This window comes from Somniosus microcephalus, chromosome 2, assembly GCF_052327205.1.
Source record: "Somniosus microcephalus isolate GS21.2 chromosome 2, FLI_Smic_1.0, whole genome shotgun sequence".
In the NCBI taxonomy this organism is placed as follows: Eukaryota; Metazoa; Chordata; class Chondrichthyes; order Squaliformes; family Somniosidae; genus Somniosus; species Somniosus microcephalus.
The window spans coordinates 28,050,055-28,069,361 of NC_140988.1; the positions used below are offsets into that span (position 1 = coordinate 28,050,055).

Genomic DNA, 19,307 nt, shown 5'->3' on the forward strand with positions numbered 1-19,307 from the left:
GAAATGAACTCCAAAAGAAAGCAGGCATGCTGGTTAAATGTGAAGCACGACACCTTAACTGCAGAAAGGCACTGTTCAATGAAGAGCAGGAGAGTTTTCCCTGGTGTCCTGACCAATATTTATCCCTCAACCAATATCACACAGGACAACCAGAATGAGGCAATTAAACTCCAGGGTGTCTGGATCCTCCGCCAACCTAAAGATCAGTGTCCTGGCCAATATTTATCCTTCAACCAACATTAGTAAAACAGATTATCTGGTCATTATCACATTGCTGTTTGTGGGAGCTTGCTGTGCACAAATTGGCTGCCGCGTTTCCTATATTACAACAGTGACTACACTTCAAAAGTACTTCACTGGCTGTAATGTGCTTTGGGATGTCCCGAGGTTGCGAAAAGCACTATATTAATGCAATTTCTTTCTTTCTCTTTATTTGTGAGTGAGATACAAACATTATTCACTATCTATATTTTCTGGAGTTTAGAAGAATGAGAGGTAATCTCATTGAAACATACAAAATTCTTACAGGGCTTGACAGGATAGATGGAGGGAGGATGTTTCCCCTGGCTGGGGAGTCTAGAATCAGGGGGTCACAGTCTCACAATAAGGGGTCGGCCATTTAGGACTGAGATGAGGAGAAATTTCTTCACTCAAGAGGGTGGTGAGTCTTTGGAATTCCCTACCCCAGAGGGCTGTGGAGGCTCAGTCGTTAAGTATATTCAAGACAGAGATCGATAGCTCTTTGGATATTAAGGGAATCAAGGGATATGGGGACAGTGCAGGAAAGTGGAGATGAGGTAGAAGATCAGCCATGATTTTATTGAATGGCGGAGCAGGCTCAAGGGGCCAAATGGCCGACTCCTGCTCCTATTTCTTATGTTCTTAGTAGGACCACTGTAATTATTAATGAAAGACTGAACTTTTTTCTGCCTCGGCCTTTATATTTTATTGAATTTTCTTACATTTTAATAAAACATGACAAACTTCAGGATTTTTTTTTTTTTTTAAACCTGCTGGGTACATCTGGCATACTTGCACCAAGACCACAAACCCATATGAGTCACAATCCATCCCATCTTTTCCTAATAGTGTAGAACTGAATATATTCACTGCAAGGTCAAGAAACAACCCACTTTCAGTGAAAAGCCAAAACAGAATGAATGCACTCAAATAAATGATTACTTAATAAGAGAACTGTGTCATTCATCACTTTCCAAAAGAAAACATTCTTAAACTCAACCAGAACCAAGTCACATAGAAGCAGCAGATGCTGCATTGGTGACAGTGCTTCCCAGCCTTCCATGTGGCTAATTGTTCAGAAAGGACAGAGAGAGAATTTCCTCTGTATTGAAAGTGCATTCTCAAAATGTCTAACTGCAACCATTAGCAGAACAGCTTTCGTATGTGAGAGGATGGAAATTACATGGTTAAAAAGAGACTAGTACTGTACCATCATATTTAGAAAAACAAAATGCAATTTATTATTCAAAAATTTGAACTGCAACAGATGAATAAGTGTACCACTAAAAAGTCAAATAATTCTAAAATTAAAATTAAGCATGTAAAGATTTTGACTAACGCACTGGAATCCAACATAGAATAATCAAGTCTGGGTGCTGGCCATAGTAACAGAACATAATGGGCTTGACAGTGTACATTTCAATATTTGATTTCCTATTGAGAATGCCTCCCAACTAGTCAGTAGTACCATGACCAGTTATAATGGCCATGAAAAAAAATTACATGGGTCCCTTGTGAAAAGACAGCCACAAAGCATCACTAGTGAAGCAATGCACTACAGAAGCACATGCCACATTCTAATTTTCCCTCCTCTGCTAAAGATGCTGAGGTTCAGTTCCATAGCCACTGGGTATTATCTGGTACCTTGCCATAGTGGCCATTCTCTATGTGCCTACCTAGACAATGAGTGTCAGCAGGCTAATCAACCACGAGACAATCGGAGCAGAACTCAAATCTGATGTCTGCACCTGCACACTTGCAGGCAAGGTGCGAGATCGGTTGACACAGACTGGAAATGAAACCTGGGACCTTCTGGTGTTACATGGCTCAGGACACACTCTGATTTTACCTTGGCAGGAGGTGGCTGTAGTGGCGAGTGGCACCTCAATAACCCAAGGACCCCATTAGAGTGTCGGAAGAAGTCTACTAACCTCACAAGGTCAGCAGAAATAAGCAAGTTGCCAACTGAGTAACAGAAAGCTTCCTGACACACAGAGAGGCAAATGGCTATTCACTGCCCAACATTCAAGCAAAACCCTTTGGGCTATCACATGGCATCTTGTTCCTACGTCCAGAAGCACTGTAACCTGGTATCACTCATGCCAACTGTCTCACATCCTGTAATGCATGACAACACACAGAAGCCTCCTATCTTAGGTTCTTGGTCCCTTCCACCTACTATTATTACCATCTATACTATGAATCCCAACAGATTGTAACTGCAGGATTTGGAGGCCGTTACAGCTAATTAACACAATCCGTTCCTGCTACAGGAAAAAACAGGACACAATGCCTGCGAATGGCAGGCCACTGGAGAGAGAAGTGCAGACATCCTCAAATTAACTTATCATGAAGAGGGGGCACTATCAATCACTATTTGCCTGGGGATTGGGGACTGCAAAGAATACAGAGGAGGGTTTCCGAGAGACTACAGGCTGTTCAGTTTACTCTCTCTGTCAGTGATTTCAGAATCTATCAGCTTCCGTAAGATTGGTGCGAGGAGGCGCTTCTTTAATGGACCGAGACCTCAGGAAAAAATTGTCTAGGCATCTGTAAAGCTGTCCTGAACAAGTTTGGATCTTATCTGTCTAGCAGCACCAGCCACTGGACCTGCTTCCTGTTCTTCATAGGACTAGCTTTGGCATCAGCAGTATCACCATCAGGCCCTCTGGCATCCTCTGGGAGATTTACCACCTGCCCTGCTCTGACAGTAAAGTTAGGAAGCACACAACGTTCTACCTAAGCGGATGCTTGGGGCAAACTGCAAGACATCCCAGATCTATCCAGATAGATCCTTTAAGCATCCTAATTAAAATTCTTATCTTATCGTGTGCTTCATGATTTACATACCTCTACCACAGAAAGGACAGCCAGTCCTTCAGCCCACCCTGAAACTTGCCAGAATTTCTGGCATACCTCTTTGGAGCAGAGAGTCAGCAGGTCTGGGGCCCGGCCCCAATTTCCTGCCCCACATCACAAGCGCAAATGCCAACATCTGTCCTCCTCCAACACAGGAAATTCAAGGCAATGTCTTCAGTTAAAGAAAGACGTTCACAACTTCAGGATGTCCCAAAACGCTTTACAGCCAATGAAGTACTTTTGAAGTGTTGTCGCTGTTGTAGTAGAGGAAACATGGCAACCAATTTGTGCACAGCAAGATCCCACAAACAGCAATGTGATAATGACTAGATAATCTATTTTTGTGACACTGGTTGAGGGATAAATATTGGCCCAGGACACTGATCTTCAGCATAGATGGAGGATCCACACACCCTCGAGTTTAACTGTCTCATTTTGATTGTCCTGTGCGATGTTGGTTGAGGGATAAATATTGGTCAGGACACCAGGGAAAACTCTCCTGCTCTTCATTGAACAGTGCCTTTCTGCAGTCTCTCAGTACCATGACAATTAAGGTGTCATGCTTCACATTTAACCAGCATGCCTGGTTTCTCTTGGAGTTCATTTCTGAGTCGCCCACTTCTTCAATTAGAGTTTGATCATCAGTCATAAATTTTTCAGTAAGCTGAATGTAAAATCATTAAACACAAGCAAACTGGCGACTATGACCTACAAGCAAATAGATAATAGGATGAAATTTGTCTTCGCCAGTAGTGCAAAACAGGCACGTAGCGGATCGGTGGCCCGTTTTACACCACACTCGATTTTCCTTTCCAGTGACTTTAAAAAAACGGGCTCAGATGAATTTCCAACCCCTTGTTCCGTCATATGTCACCCCTGACAGGGTTTCCCAACAAACACAGTTTAAAAATTAGTGGTCAGGACACAGGCCATAAAACATTACCCTTTCACTTTTTTTCTTCAGTCCCTCTTAAAGGGACAGTACAATTAAAATGATTACAAAACTAAGAAGACAACACACTCAACAGATATGGGAGTAAAACGAGATGGGTCGCAAAACAAGGGCTTGCTCTCACCTCCAGTGGAATCCCTTGCTCTGGCATTTCAGCTGAACTTAACTGGAGTTCACTGTTATTCTAGAATAAAAAACAAGTGGCAATATGAAAATCATGCAATTTTGTTCAATACAAGGCAATGACAAATTAATATATTTGCAGATTTCTGTCATTATTTCCACAATTATAGTAATTACATATTCCAAATGTATGCACAGTCTGCATAAACTTGCTCCATTGAGGAGGTTTGCAGAATTGGATGGTCTTTATTTGTATCTGGTCCACATCTGAATGCCATAGTGCACAAGTCCGAATAGCAATGGTTATCATACACTGTCGGTGAAATCAATCTGTAAGTGGCTTCACTTAAGACTAAGCAGCATAAGTGAGAAATGTGCTTGCCGACCTCCATTGGCTCCCGGTCCAGCAATGCCTTGAATTCAAAATTCTCATCCTGTGTTCAAATCCCTCTATGGCCTCATTCCTCCCTATCTCTGTAGCCTCCTCCAGCCCAACAACCAATGTTCCCTCTAAGCTGCGCTTTGTTGTGCGTGGCCTGCTTATTTCAATGCACGGTCCCTTTAAATTTCTGCGCATGTGCGGTATTTTCAATGGAAAAGCTTTTGAGCGGCCTGCGCGGGGCCTTGCAGATTACTGCGCGGCCGTGCATGCGCGCAGCCTCGAGGGAACATTGCCTGCAGCCCTCCGAGAACTCTGCATTCCTCCAATTCTGGCCTCCTGTGCATCCCCGATTGCCTTCGCCCCACCATTGCCTTCAGCTGTCTGGGCCCTAAGCTCTCGAAATCCCTCCCTAAAACTACATTAAAGGCACGACATAAATGCAAGTTGCAGTTGTTGTTGTCATTACAGTTTTCTACACCAAACACTCATTGAGGGTAGATGAATCCCACTCTGGTTACAACATAGGAAACATACAATGATGCAGCAAGATCTGAGGAAATGGAGCACATGATCTTTAACAAATTACTGGTGGCATAGGGACAGCCCCACTATTAAATGGCCCCAACAGCAGGCACATTAAACACTGAATAGCTCGGCGCCCATACGCTTTAGTAAACCAAAGTCTCCCGATTCCTCCTCTTAAAATCCCCTTGGGCCTTCAATCTCCAACTTATAATCATCCACCGCAAAGAAGAAAGTTTGTGTCCCCTTCCCCCACTGAAAATATTTTGGTCCCCCGCCCACTGAGAAGAATTTCTGACAGTTTTAATTTCCTCGTTGAGAGCAAGCTCCACTCTACTCCACTCAGTGGAGACATTCTGGCCTCCTGCTCCTGTTGCCAAGAAACCGCAATTCTAGTCCCTGCCTTCTGTCCATTCCCCAATGCTGCGTCAAGAAGCAACAACAACTTACACTTATATAGCGCATTTAACGTAGTAAAACATACCAATAAAAAAAAACAATTTTTTTGACACCGAGCCACAGAAGGAGATATCAGCTTGATCAAAGTGGTAGGTTTTAAGGAGTATCTTAAAAGAGGAGGTAGAGAGGCAGGGAGGGAATTCCAGAGCTTAGGGCCCAGGCACCTGAAAGCACGGCCACCAATGGTGAAGCGATTATAATCGGGGATGCGCAAGAAGCCAGAATTGGAAGAGCGCAGAGATCTCGAAAGCTTATAGGGCTGGAGGAGGCTACAGAGATAGGGAGGGGCGAGGCCATGAAGGGATTTGAAAACAAGGAAGAGGATTTTAAAATTGAGGCGTTGTCAGACCGGGAGCCAGTGAAGGTCAGCAAGCACAGGCAAGCACTAAACAAGAACTATATAGTAAGCAGATAAACCAACCACCCTCCCCGGCAATGTATGATGTTCTCCCCATAAGCTGAAAAACTTGCTCCTTATACTCCTCCCCCTACTGAATATAAAAATCAGCCCTCCAGGAGAAAAACAAGTCTTTGGCCTCCCCTCCGGTGAGCAGAATGGCCCCCAATTCTCACTGAACAGAAAAATGGGCCCTAACCTCACCGCTCCCCACTCCACCGCTCCCCATCCCCACACCATTACCACTACTGATCAGAAAAACAGGAGCTCTAGTTCCTCCTCTTTACAGTGCAAAAAAACCCAGCCCCTTGGTCTATAACCTGACTGGCAAGCAAAACAGTCCCTCTGGACACCCCACAAGCATCGAAACAAGTCCTCTGGTCAAGACTGCCCCCCACCTCCCCCGCCCCCACTTCCAACTGATACGCAAATCTGGGTTTGGTGAAACCTAGTGGACCATTCCACCTCCTCCCACCCCACCACTGAAGGAAATCCAATCCTGCAGGAGGGACGAGGAACTCACCACACTCCCCCTTTCCCTGCTGAGATGACATTTTGTGTCTAATTGAGGGAATGGATCTCCCCCCGCTGAAGTAGTTTCTCAGTCTTTGATCCCCATTTCCTTCCCCCATTCTTCTTCATCTTCTCTTCTTCCCCGTCCCTTCCTCCATACACTCTTCACACAACCTCCTTTCACTCCTCCTCTCTCCCTCTTCTCCCCCTTCTACCCTCTTTCCATCATCAAAGACCCTACCCACCCCAGCCACAGTCTGTTCGCCCTCCTGCCATCTGGGAGACGCTACAGATGCATTCGCACCCGTACGACCAGATTTAGGAACAGCTTCTTTCCCAGGGCTGTCATCCTACTGAACTCCACAAATAAACTCTAAAGCCTGCACATCTGCCAATGCACTTTATTATGGTTATGTTTATGTTAATGTATTACAAGCCAAATGTATGTTGAATGTTCAAATGTCTTAATCTAAATGTACACTCTCGGGAGCTGCAAGCCTACATTTCGTTGTACTGCACTTGTGCACTAACAATGACAATAAAAGTTGATTTGATTTTGATTTGATTCTCCCTCCCTCATCTCTCCCACCTCTTCTTCCCCCCAACCCTTCCCTCCCATAACACAATAGCACAAACCCTGCCTCCAGAGCCTGCTGATTTGGATCTCGGGTGTCTTGCTCTAAAAAGGATACTGGATGAGCATCACGTTCACATGGATGCATCAAGGCAAAGCTTGGAGGACCTGGGACAAATAGTAGGGGGTCACAGCGAAGTCCAAGCCATTCTCTGCGACAATATGAGAAGGATTCGACACAATGCTGTGCTACCTGGAGCAATTAGCAGCGCCAGGAGCATTTGCATCTGCTCTCCCCCCAAAACATAGAGGTCTCCAGAACAGTCAATACATCCAACATGAGTATTTTGACCACTAGCCTTGGAGAACGGTTTGGAGCGAACGATGGCAACCGCCTTATGAGAGCTTTGGAGAGCCATCCTCGGTGAAAGGATACCACGTAGTTTGCGTTATTCTCCTTTGGAGTAGCTTTATACTGTACACCTGTCTCATTTCCTGTTCCCCCTGCTCTTATTCTGCCTCCATTATGATGACATACAGTATATGGAAATGGCCATAGCGAACCCCATGGCATGGGCTCCCCTCCAAGTCACACACCATCCTAACTTGGAAATATATCGCCGTTCCTTCATTGTCACTGGGTCAAAATCCTGGAACTCCCTACCTAACAGCACTATGGGAATTCCTTCACCTCACAGACTGCAACGGTTCAAGAATACCTGAGAACAGATTTTTCTAATCATATCAGTCAGAGCTGATATTTCAAACACATTGGTGGACAGTCAAAGCCTGTGAACTCAACCATTCCCTGGTTTGACAAGTTAAGCAGGTAACTTACCCTCTCTTTCTACAGGCCTTAGTTAAGTCAGGTGCAATTCTGGCACAAATGACGGAATTTCTGGCAGATCAGGTTTTGCCCTCAGCTCCCTGTTATTCACATACATCCAACAGTTTGGGGGTGGACGTATCTTCTGCTAGCCTCCACTTCCACTGGAATTTGGTGTACATCTTAAAACGTTCTTTTACTCTGGCAAATCTAACTTACACCTCAAATACCATCCAGCAATTCTGGAATGTGCAATGATGCCATCCTCTGTCCCCCTCCCACTTTCCCCCCACAGGCCTGCCATAACCACTAATTTTCATGCTCACACGTAATGAATAACCACGAGGATGAGGTACCGGAGAGCAGGAGTAGAACAGCAGCATAAATCAGCACCTTCAGGAGGGGAGACACAGAGAGCAAACTTAGAGGGAAATAAATTACTTTTGTTGGAGTCTAGACTTAGTTTTAAAGTAATAATGCTTCAATGCGGAAGAAAGCAAAAAAATTAAGATCTCACTTGTAGGTATTTTACATTTTGCATCATCAGTACTTACTAATGTGATTTTATGCACTTCATTCTTGTCCTCCGCTAAACTCTCCAATTTTTCTTTTTCTTCCAGCACTTCTTTCAGGTAGTTTTCATGCTCCTGTATTTCTTTCAGTTCTCTTCCGAGATTCTCATTCTCCTCTTCCAGCTCCTCCACTTGCTCTTGCAGGCTGCTCTCTGATAACTTCAGTTCGTGGATCCGCGAGCGGAAATCTTCCAGCTTATGTGTGAGGAAGGCCTCGTTGTCTTCAGCTCGCTGCAGTCTGTCTCTGAGCTGGTCCTTTTCCTGGTTGTTTGCCTCTTCTTTTTCTAAAAGGTTCTTTAAGTCCTGCTGAAGCACGAGAATCTGGTCTTTGATGTGGTCCTCTCTATCTGACAGGAAACCTTCCGTGTTGGCGAGCTCCGCATCGTGCTCTGAAAGATCTTTGCTTCTTTTGCTGTGTGCTTTTTCCAGCATGGTGAACTTTGCTGTAACTTCTTGGAGCTCGGTTCGCAGGACGAGACTGGTAGCATTCAGATCAATTCTCTCTCTTTCCAGCTTGAAAAGCTGATTCTGCAGGGACTGTTCGCGTTCCCTCAGCTTCACCGTTTGCTGCTGCTGTTTCTGTTTGTAATGCTCAAAGTACTCGGACTGCTTGTTCATCTCGTCCTCTTTCATCCTCAGCTGCTTCTGCAAACGCCAGAGCTTTCCCTTCAGCATCTCTTCGGACTTCTCCTTTTCTGTAAGCTTTAAAGAAAGAAGTGCGTAGTGTACATCCATCTTAGAACTCTGCAGTAATCACCTATGATAAACTAACGGTGAGCATATCACAATCATTAACTCCTAGGTGTGAACATCATCGCACATCAACAAGGCTGGTCACCGGCAGCAGGACTGACAGCCACTGTCAGGACACGAAGCAAAAAAAAGAAATTAAACCTGCTCTCAAAGATTATGGTATATACTGTATGATGTAAAAAGACTACTGAGCACTTGGTTTGAGTATAAAACAAGGCTTTAATCAACTGTTTCACAACCATGAGATTCTAGTTACATCATTAGTTCCTGGTTACAGAAACGTCCTGAACAAGCTGGGCCCACGCCCGAGTATTTATACTCCTTGGATGGCACCACCAGCTGGCCGCCCAGTGTTATTTCATGAGTCATTTCTCCATGAAGATAAGATTCATGACACTGTATTTCAAATATTCAGAAATTACCCTGGGATGATCTGATACACTAATCTTAACAGAGAATTCTGATGACTAAGCTACTCTAGCTTCTCTTGTGAGGGATAGGCCGGGCCATGAGGTTACAGATGTAGTGGAATACAATTCCGTTGCTGCTGATGGCCCACAGCGCCTCATGGGTGCCTAGTTTTGAGCTGCTAGATCGGTTCTTAATTTATCCCATTTCACGCCACATGACATGCTGGAGGGTGTCCATAGTGTGACAACGGGACTTGGTCTCCACAAGAACTGTGCTGTGGTCACTCCTACCAATACTGTCATGGACAGATGCATTTGTCCTCTGATTCTCTTGGTATCACTGAGTCAGTTTGATTGCTCTCTCTTTAGCACGGAAGCGTGTACAATGAAAAGTTTCCAAAGGTATCTTTATTTTTAACCAGATCTTTGATACTTCAAATAGCAAACCAAGAAAACAAAACTTCTTTACATGTAGAACATGATATGATTCATCTATGCTTTTTACATTTCTCTAACTCTTTTATGTAATATCTGGGGTCAAAAGAAAAACCTAATAACAATACAATAACATTCTGCAGTGGATTGTTATTAGTATCAGAAACTAAGGCCGCGATTTTGCAGACCTCAGCAGGTCCATGGCGGGCAATGTTGGTGGTGGGTCCCGACCACGCTGCTGGCTCCCTCCTGCTCTGTGAAATAAATTTCCCTCGATAGGGGTTGTTAAGCCCACCCAGCGTGTTTCCCGGCCAATTAGAGGAAGTGGGTCTAGTGACGTCATTTGATGACGCATCAGCGGTTTCCTTAAAGGGACCGTGTTCAAATTTATTTTGACATTTGAGCATTGAGGTGCTGCAAACACTGACAATCACTGCACAAAGGCACAGGGCTGCACCCAGGCTCTCCCATGACTCCCTCCATATGCTTATGGAGAGAGTCACAGCATGTAGGGAGGCTCTCTTCCCTTCCCATGGGCGGAAGAGACCTCCCCAGGAGATCAACACAGCCTGGTTGCACATTGCAGAGGAGGGCACAAGCAGGGATGTCTTCAGGAGGACCTGGGTGCAGTGCCGCAAACGTTTCAATGATCTCAGTAGATCACAAAATGTTAGTACAAAGCCGCACTCAACCTCATCCTACTGTGCCTCTCATCACATCCCCATCACTCTGCCTTCCCTACGCTACTCCTGCACATCCTTACTCACATCAACTTACCTTGCACCTCCACCCATCCCTCTCTATCTACATTATCACTTCCCCATCTCACTCGCCACCCCTCACACTCACCCTCATCTTAGTGCAATCATACCAACTAACAACACACAAGGGTAGGCACTTCGGTGTGTTATGCAATGTTCATGTAAAGTTTCTGTTAAAGTGGTGTCAAACACTGAAACCTTTATTTTCAACACTTTGCATTCTTGAACAGATTTGTGTGCACCTTTGGAAGTGGCTTAGTGAGTTGCAGTGAATGGTGAGACATAATTGTACCCCCTACAATGGTGATGAGTGTGAAAGGAATGGCTTGGACATTGTAGGGATGCTTTATGGTGCTGGTGTGGGGTGGTGCCAGCCTGGTGCATCATATGTACAGCATCAAGTGAAGTAAATCTGGCTATGGTGAGGCCATCCCTGGCCTCCCAGGCAGCAATGTGATCGGGTGCTGATGCCCTCTGTCCTGTGCAGCATCAATTGATTACGGAGAAGGTTGGTGTTGTTGTTGGTGCTGCTGGTGTGCCTGGTGCTGCTGGTGTAGGGGCTGATCGTGGTGGGATTCTGAGGACCAAGGTGAGAGTGTATAAAGGGCACCCATGCTGATGGAATAGATGGCAGGTGAAGTAGAGATACGGTGAGAGAGGTAATGAGGTCAGACTGGATGGTGACTTGTGTAAAGACTTGCAGCATGGTGAATCTGTTGTGGAAATGCAGTGAGGAAGAGCTCGTGGCTGAGGGAAGATATCTCTGTAAGGTGGGAGCTTTTACTGTACATTTGAAGCTGTCAACTCAACAGCTGATTCAATGGCCACTGAACTCCCGCCTCAGCTTGACAGACATGGTCTATGACCAGCATGGACCCTGCGAGCGAGCTGCCAAATGCAAAATGTAATCTGAAAATCATTCTTAAGTGGCTCTAATCATGCCACTAACTACCTGAATTAGGTCCCCCAATGCTGCATGTTGGGTCTGTTCAGCGCTGACAGACCCGACATTGGGAATGGTGCATGGTGGCGGGTCCACAGCGGGGCCCCAACCGCTGACCCCCGCAAAATTCCGGTCTAACACATTAACATTATCTTAAATTATTTTGCCCTGACCCAATTCCATGGTACTTTCAATCTGTGTGTCATCACATTTTAGCGACAAAATCAGGGAAAACCAACAAATAGGCAATGGCGAAAAATGGACACTCTAAAATGTATGAGCAGCACAAATTAGCCAGCACAGAAAGGGCCTGACTGCTAACCCCACATTAGTTCAACTGTCACAAAGAATAATCATATAACATGTCTACAAAGGTAGAAGCTTAACACTGATACTCAGAGATAAGGAAAACTGCATGACTGCTGGTATCGTGGATTTTCTATTAGCTAACCATAAATGAAGAAATATGCCCTTCCCAATTATTGGTGGCAAAATTACATCCAATGGACTGTGCTGTAGTATTTGGTCGTGCAATTGGGGGTGACCAGGAGATGAGATTTCTACTGTTCCTTATTTACAGCAACATCACATATGCCTTCTTTCTACATACATTTACAATTCTGCTGTGAACAAAAGGTATCTTCCACCGTGGTCATTTTGTGAATAAAATTAGAACAGTGGCAAAAATCAAAGCAGTGTTTGACATGAATCTTGTCATTCATGTGGAAATGACTTATGAAATAATACTGGGCGGCCTGCTGGTGGCGCTGTATAAATACTCGGGCATGGGCCCAGCTTGCTCAGGACATTCTTTTACAGGAACAAGTGAAGGACACAACTAGATCTCCATGTTGTAAAACAATTGATTAAAGCTTTGTTTAACGCTTAGACCAAGTGCCTAGTAGTTTTCTTAGGTCAGTGTTGTTCCATTATTGCACTTTTCTTCTGACCATGAATATGACTAAAAACATTAGGGAAACCTGAAATTCATCGATCAGTCACATCATGTTCTGCACGCCAGGATATGAGTGATTAAGAAGTTTTGTGCTTCATTTGTTTTCCAAGCTAAAAACTTCATACTACAGAAATTGAAACACAGATTCCTATTTGGTGTGTCAAAGATTTTCTGAGCAGCAGGGATGTCATATCTGAAACTCAGCTCTTTCAAAACCATTTGTACTGCGTTAATCCTTACAGAGCTAGCCACATAAAACTCAGCTTCTACTTATTTAGATGTCATTAAAAGCACTGAGGTTAAAGGGAGCTCATGTCTGAATAAAACATGCCCTAATTTTTCCATTTTGACTAGTGAGATACAAAACCTCCTGCCATCTAGATTGAAATTCTGCAACAGATTTTTGATCATGATTTCACAGACAAGTATAATGAAGTAGGTAGCTCTGCTGTAATTTGTAAATGCACAGTATAGTGAGATAGTGAACTGTACAGAGCAGGTACAACATTTGTCTATGCTGAGTTCGCCGAACTCAGTTGAGGCAACACATTCAATTGCCGTCACTGCCCTCAAGCTAGGGATGGCGGAATGAATTAGTCAAGTAACCCGTTCCTGATTGCAGTCAAGAGAATCCTACTAGAAAGTGTGCAAGCATTAACTTCAGGTGAGGACAAGGTCCCGCTCGGCTATGATGCCTCCTACAACTAGCCACCCACAGAGTCGTCAACCAATGGAGCAAGTTGCCGGCTTGTGCAGTGAGTACAGATTCACAGCAAACATTCAAAAGGGAGCTGGATGGGATCCTGAGTGTGGGCAATATGTAGGTGCCTGGGTATTGGGGGAGGTATCTCCCAATCACCATGGTCTCCTGAATCTTGTTTGATCACCTTCGGGGGTCAGAGAGGGATTTTCAAAGAGGTTTTTTTTTCTAAATTAGCCTAAAGTTTTTTTTGCCTCTCCCAACAGATTGCATGGCTGGTTGTTGTTGTTGCTGTTGTTGGTGGTGGTGGTGATGGGTGGGGCAGGGGGGCTGGGGTCATGGTGTGCAGAAGTTGCATCATGATCGTATGGGACAGGCTCAATGGACGAGCTGTTCTTTTTCCTGTCCTTCACTTTCATATGTTTGGAACCCTCACTGTCCACACCCCAACACTAAAGAATCATCACTTGAGTGAAGGATTGGACAGTTGCTACAACTCAGATACTTCAGAGGAGCAAGAATAATGAACCCCAGGATTTAAAACTAACCTTACCGTGATTCTGAGACCCCTCTCTGAAATCTGCAGACTTCGAAGCTTTCCTGTGAGTTGTGGAGCGTTGGCTGTTGATTGCTGTGATTTGGAAGTTAGCTCATTGATTTTATCCAGAAGCTTTTGTTCAGACAGCTCCAAATCTTGAATTCTAAACAATTCAATAAAAGTAACCAATAGCATTGAGCAAAAAGAAAAGAAATTCTATTCCACTTTGTTGCTGGATTTTGGTGAACCGTTGAGTTGAGGGATGTCACTGCTGGCACTCGCTGTCAGCGTCAAGCACTCCCACGCCAAGTAGAATTCAGCCACTACTCTGCCCCAGCGAATGCACCCTAATCCCAAACTCAGAAGAGTAATGTTCCTTTCATCTACCAACGTGACATTTACATTTCAGCATCAGCCATCCAGACAGCGTTGCTGAGTAAAGAGTGCCAATTAACTGGTCAACTGTAGACCTGCGGAATACATTGCCGGCTGGGGCGGTGGGTGCTGACTCTCTACACGCCTTCAAGAGGGAGCTGGACCGGTTCCTAACTGGGGCAGAGATCGCATCCTATAGAAGGTAAGTGGCTTTACAGATAATACATGATCCATGTGATCTCCTGGACTGGTTTTGATCGTCAAAGGGGGCCAGAGAGGAATTTTCCAATATATTTATTCCCTTATTGGCCCTGGGCATTTCTCTTTTTTTTGGTCTCTCCCAAGTGGTTACATGGCTGTGGGGGGGGGGGGGGGAGCGTGGGGAGAGGCCAATGTTCCCAGTAAGCTACATAGTTGCGCAGCAGTCTGGAGGTCCCGCGCAGGCTGGCTCACTGGCTTTTAAATGCAAAAACCGCGCATGCACGGAAATTTGAATGGGCCGCGCACCCTCTTAAAGGGGCCGCGCACTCACAAATCATTAGCGGGAACATTGGGAGTGGCTGGTCGTGATGCTCCAGGCATCATGAGTGTGGGGCAGGCTTGCTGGACCAACGGGTCTTTTCCTGCTCGTCAATTTTGTATGTTCGTACACAGTTTTGTGCTTTAGCCCACAACTACGAGGAACTGGATTCAAACTGCCCAATCTCATTTCACTTAAGACTCTTAAGGACTGTACCTCTTTTTTTTAATGAAAAATGGGAGAATCCCTTGTTTTCCTCTATAATTAATGAATAGCTAAGAAATCACAGAAACGCTCATCTTTGTATCATGCAATTTCTTTAGCAAACCTTTAATTGTGGAGAAAATCAGGCAATCAAATAGAAGGTACATTTCTAAGATTTCAATCCCTTGCAGCCAACACTGAGATTGTCATCCTTGCAGTCTAGATCACTACCGAGATGAGCTAGATGGGCCAAATTGCCTTCCTCGCCCTTATTAATTCTGCTGATTTTTATATAGAACCAACCCCCCCCCCCCCCTGCAACCCCCACACACACACCCATCGGGTGCGGTTTTGGCAGAGCACATTGGCCTGAACTGACATGACCCTGCCCAAATTTGCCGTTTGAGATCATTTCCCTTAGCCCAAAGTATGCCAGATGCCAGCTTGCCTCCTGGCAGGACCTTGTGCCTGGAAACATGGGCAGAAATGCAATGACCACCAGGTGCAGGGCCGTTAAAATCATGCTGGTTGGAGGCAACCCCCGGGGACCAGAGCGAATCATCCTCGGCACTAAAGTAAATGGATAGGAGGGAGTGGGGTGGTGGGGTTGTGGGGGGGGGGACAATCCCAGAGCAGGGGAGGCCCAAGGTTTCCTTTTGGGGACAAGAGGAGCAAGGAAACTAAAAAAATGTATAACTTCCGTTACTGGACCTCTTCTGGCCCTGGCTGCTGTTCCTGAAAGTCACGACTGCTGCCCCGCTCAGGCCTCAGGTTAAAATCGCTCCTCGAGCCCCGATGACATCATCGGAGCCCAAAGTGCATATTTAAAGAGGACCCCGCCAGCTTAAAATTGCCATCAATCAGATCAAGGCAGGAACTGACTGGCTAAGTCACCCGCTCCATTTTAACTGCCTCCCGCCCAGCTTCCACCGGGCCGGGCGAGTAATATTCAAAGCCTGAGAGTTCTTCACACACAAAGCAGCAGAAAAGCAGCTCCAAAATCACAATCACTAAAAATACTTAAAATAGACAATTACAGTTCAAGATGTTCCCCTTAATGAAGAAAATGTTAAATTCGACCTTTCTATTTAAGAATTCTTCCTTGAGTAAGTGTCTCAGTGATCATTGTAAAACAGATGATAATAGGAACCCATATTGAACATGGTGGTATTATTATAGTTTATGCCATTTGTGTGGAGTTGTAGGGCTAGATTTTCAGTTTAGGCAGTTTTGGGGCGCTAGCTTTAGCGCCCGCCCGAAGTTAGCGCCCGCCCCAAAGTAGCGCCCCGTTGCCGGGAATTCAGTGGCTTCGCCCTAAGAGGTTGGTGGAGCGCTAAAAGAGGCGTTCCACTACTCTCTTTAGGCGCTAAGCCGGCGGTCCAGAGGGATAGCGCCCAGGCGGGGCGCAGCACGGGTGCGGTCATTTTTGCACTGACAGCAGACCCCGTGGTGCCGACCAGCTCTTAAAGGGGGAAGGGACGAATTAGTCTGCTGCCACGCCCTGCACACTGCAGCCTTGCAAAGAGGCCTCAACACTACTGCTCAGCCCCAGGGAGTCATGGCAACGCCAGAGAAGGCCCGTCAGCGTGCCCTGCGCTTCTCAGAGGGTGATCTGGACATCATGCTCACAGCTCTGGAGGTGAGGCGCAAGATCTTGTTTCCAGACAGTGGGAGGAATCCAACCCACCACGACTACACCAAAGCCTGGAAGCAGATCGCCCAGAGGGTGACATTCACCGGCGAGGCCCCCAGGACCCACACACAATGCCGTAAGAAGTACAACGATCTGACCAGGATTGTGAGGGTGAGTAGCCTTTCCAGTCTCCTCCTCATTCTTGCATGTACACCTGACATGATGGGCAAAGGGACCTGAAAGTCCTTTTGGCCAGCCCTCAGCCAGCAGCATTGGGACAGTCATGAGCATCAAATGGCCATTCGGCACTCTACACTTTGGCCAAGCTATTCCACCATGGGAGGCAGTGCACACTACATCAGGGCTTCACTCTGTCCAAGCTATTCCACCATGGGAGGCAGTGCACACTACATCAGGGCTTCACTCTGTCCAAGCTATTCCACCATGGGAGGCAGTGCACACTACATCAGGGCTTCACTCTGTCCAAGCTATTCCACCATGGGAGGCAGTGCACACTACATCAGGGCTTCACTGCGCCCTTACAGCCCGTCCTTTCTCTTGCAGGCTAAAGTAGCGTTTAATCGCCAGGCCCGTGCCAGGGGTGGCCGCGCCAAGCTGCAGGAGCTCACTCGGCTGGAGGAGCGCGTGTGTGTGCTCATGGGAGCACGTGTGATTGTCCCCACAGCGTGCGGTGTATCCGACCCTCCACTGCCCGGCAATGGTAAGGACCTCGCCTTTTGGCCCTCTCGCGTCGCACTGGCCCATCCGAGCTACCTCCTTTGCCACTGTCCCACCAATGCGCTGAATCCCACCAGTCCTAACTCCCTCGCTGACGCCGTCTCCTCACTCTGAAGCTACTCTTGTGCATTCCTGCTTTCAGCTGGTGACGACCAGGACCCTGAGGCTGCCAGTGACAGCACCTCCAACCAGGAGGAGGAGGAGGAGCAAGCCGGACCTTCGGGGGAACAGTCACGTCCCGCAGGAGAGGAGGAAATGCTCGACACCTCCTCACTGGACGAGTGCCTGGAGGAACTGTCGCAGGGCAATGCAGCTTCTGGGACCAGTGGCGTCCAGCCACCCAGCAGCCGTGCGCGTGGCCCGCGGCCTTCCCCCCAAAGGGGGGAAGGATCAGAGGGGAGTGCTGCTGCTCGGCAAACTCGCCGTCACCAACGCGGCAAGGGTCCCCTAGTTCGGCCCCCTCCTCCCCAGCGGGAGAGTCGCGACTCCAGTCCGGACACCTTCACTTCGGAGGAGGTGCGGAAGCTCGATCAGATGGCCGACGACTCGGACCGGCGCCACACGGAGCTCATGAGCGTGGTGGGGCGCATGCCTGAGGCCATCGAGTCGCTGGCGACCAGTGTGCGCGAGTTCGGGGCAGCAACTGCCGCGACTGGCCGCATGCTAACTGATGCCGTCAAGACCCTGGCGGATGTGATGCGCGCGCACACCAGGACCAGAGGGCCACTCACTGCTGCCACACGCGCTGTCTCAGGCAGGCATCGCCAGGGCAGGCGCCGCGCTGGACCATCCCAGCAAGCCGGCCGTCGGCTGATTGCTGCGGATCCTGCAGTGCGGGCCCGGCCGAGTGCCACCGCGCCACAGCACCAGCCAGCGCATCCCAGACGCCAGCTGGCCCACATTGCACCATCCGTCGCCGCCATTCCCCCTCTGGGGCGTCAAGGGCAAGCGGCTGCAGCTGATGGTGGCCAGGCTCAGGCGCGCCACTCAGGAGACGGCCCCTCGAGGCCCAAACGCCGTGTAGGCCGCCCCCCAGTGGCATCTGGCGGAAGGGCATCTGAGCCTCAGGCGCCTTCCCCCAGCCTCGCAGCAGCCACTGGGCAGAGCTTGCGAAGGAGCAGCAGGCAGGGCAGGGGAGGCAAAATGCTGGCCAAGGTCTCGCCCTCGCGGGCCACTCAGTAGAGGGTGTGGCCAGCTTTCCTTTAATATGGCGGTGGCCATCTTTATTTTGCCCATGGTTGTGCTTTTGGAGGGCTTTTTTTTTGCGTTAGGCCGACGTTGAGGCCCGGTTTCAATAAAGGTGGAGTGGCTCCTCCCCAGTTTGTGGGAGTGAGTCGTTTGTTGGGCTTTTTGTGGGGCCCGTTTATTGTTTTTGGGGATTCATGTGGGAAGGGCTTTTCATTTTTGTTTAATAAAAAATTATCTTTATTCATGCAGTCTCCATGGTTGTTCTTCTTAGTGTTTGTTGGCTTCGCCGGCTGAGGGCTTGCGGAGCGGCTGCATTCATCTTCCCTCATGGCCCCTGGCCATTCCCTGACAGGGGGCTTAGAAGTACCGTGTAATAAGGTGGCGTCGTGCGGCCCTTGGCCCTGGTCGCTCCCTCCTGGGAACGTACTCCTGCTCCTCCTCCTCCTCCTCCTCCTCCTCCTCATGCTCCTCCTGCTCCTCCTCCTGAGGTGCTGGTCCAACGTCAGGTGGCAGTGCCTGAGTCCTGCGGATAGCCAGGTTGTGTAGCATGCAGCAAACCACCACAAATTGGGAGACCCGGTCCGGCGAATACTGGAGAGCTCCTCCGGAGCGATCAAGGCAGCGGAACCGCTGCTTGAGGACCCCAATAGTTAGCTCGATGATGTTGCGGGTGGTTTGATGGCTCTCGTTGTAGGCCTCTTCAGCAGCGGTCCTGGGCGCGCGGAGCGGGGTCAT

General features: G+C 47.5%; 1 protein-coding gene across 3 annotated transcripts in view; it reads right to left on the reverse strand.

The window, feature by feature from the left end:
- LOC147122627 (uncharacterized) overlaps window positions 1-19,307 on the reverse strand; it is a 191,627-nt gene that overhangs the window by 154,751 nt on the left and 17,569 nt on the right. For all 3 annotated transcript variants that reach the window (XR_015081008.1, XM_086007983.1, XM_086007975.1), the window contains exons 3-5: window positions 13,930-14,077; window positions 8,402-9,121; window positions 4,176-4,235 (exon numbers count right to left, since the gene is read on the reverse strand). Coding sequence is in view for 2 of the 3 variants with exons in the window: in XM_086007983.1 (XP_085864109.1) it covers window positions 4,176-4,235; window positions 8,402-9,121; window positions 13,930-14,077 (928 nt within the window). In the remaining variant the exon portion in view is untranslated. The remainder of the gene's footprint in view (window positions 1-4,175; window positions 4,236-8,401; window positions 9,122-13,929; window positions 14,078-19,307) is intronic.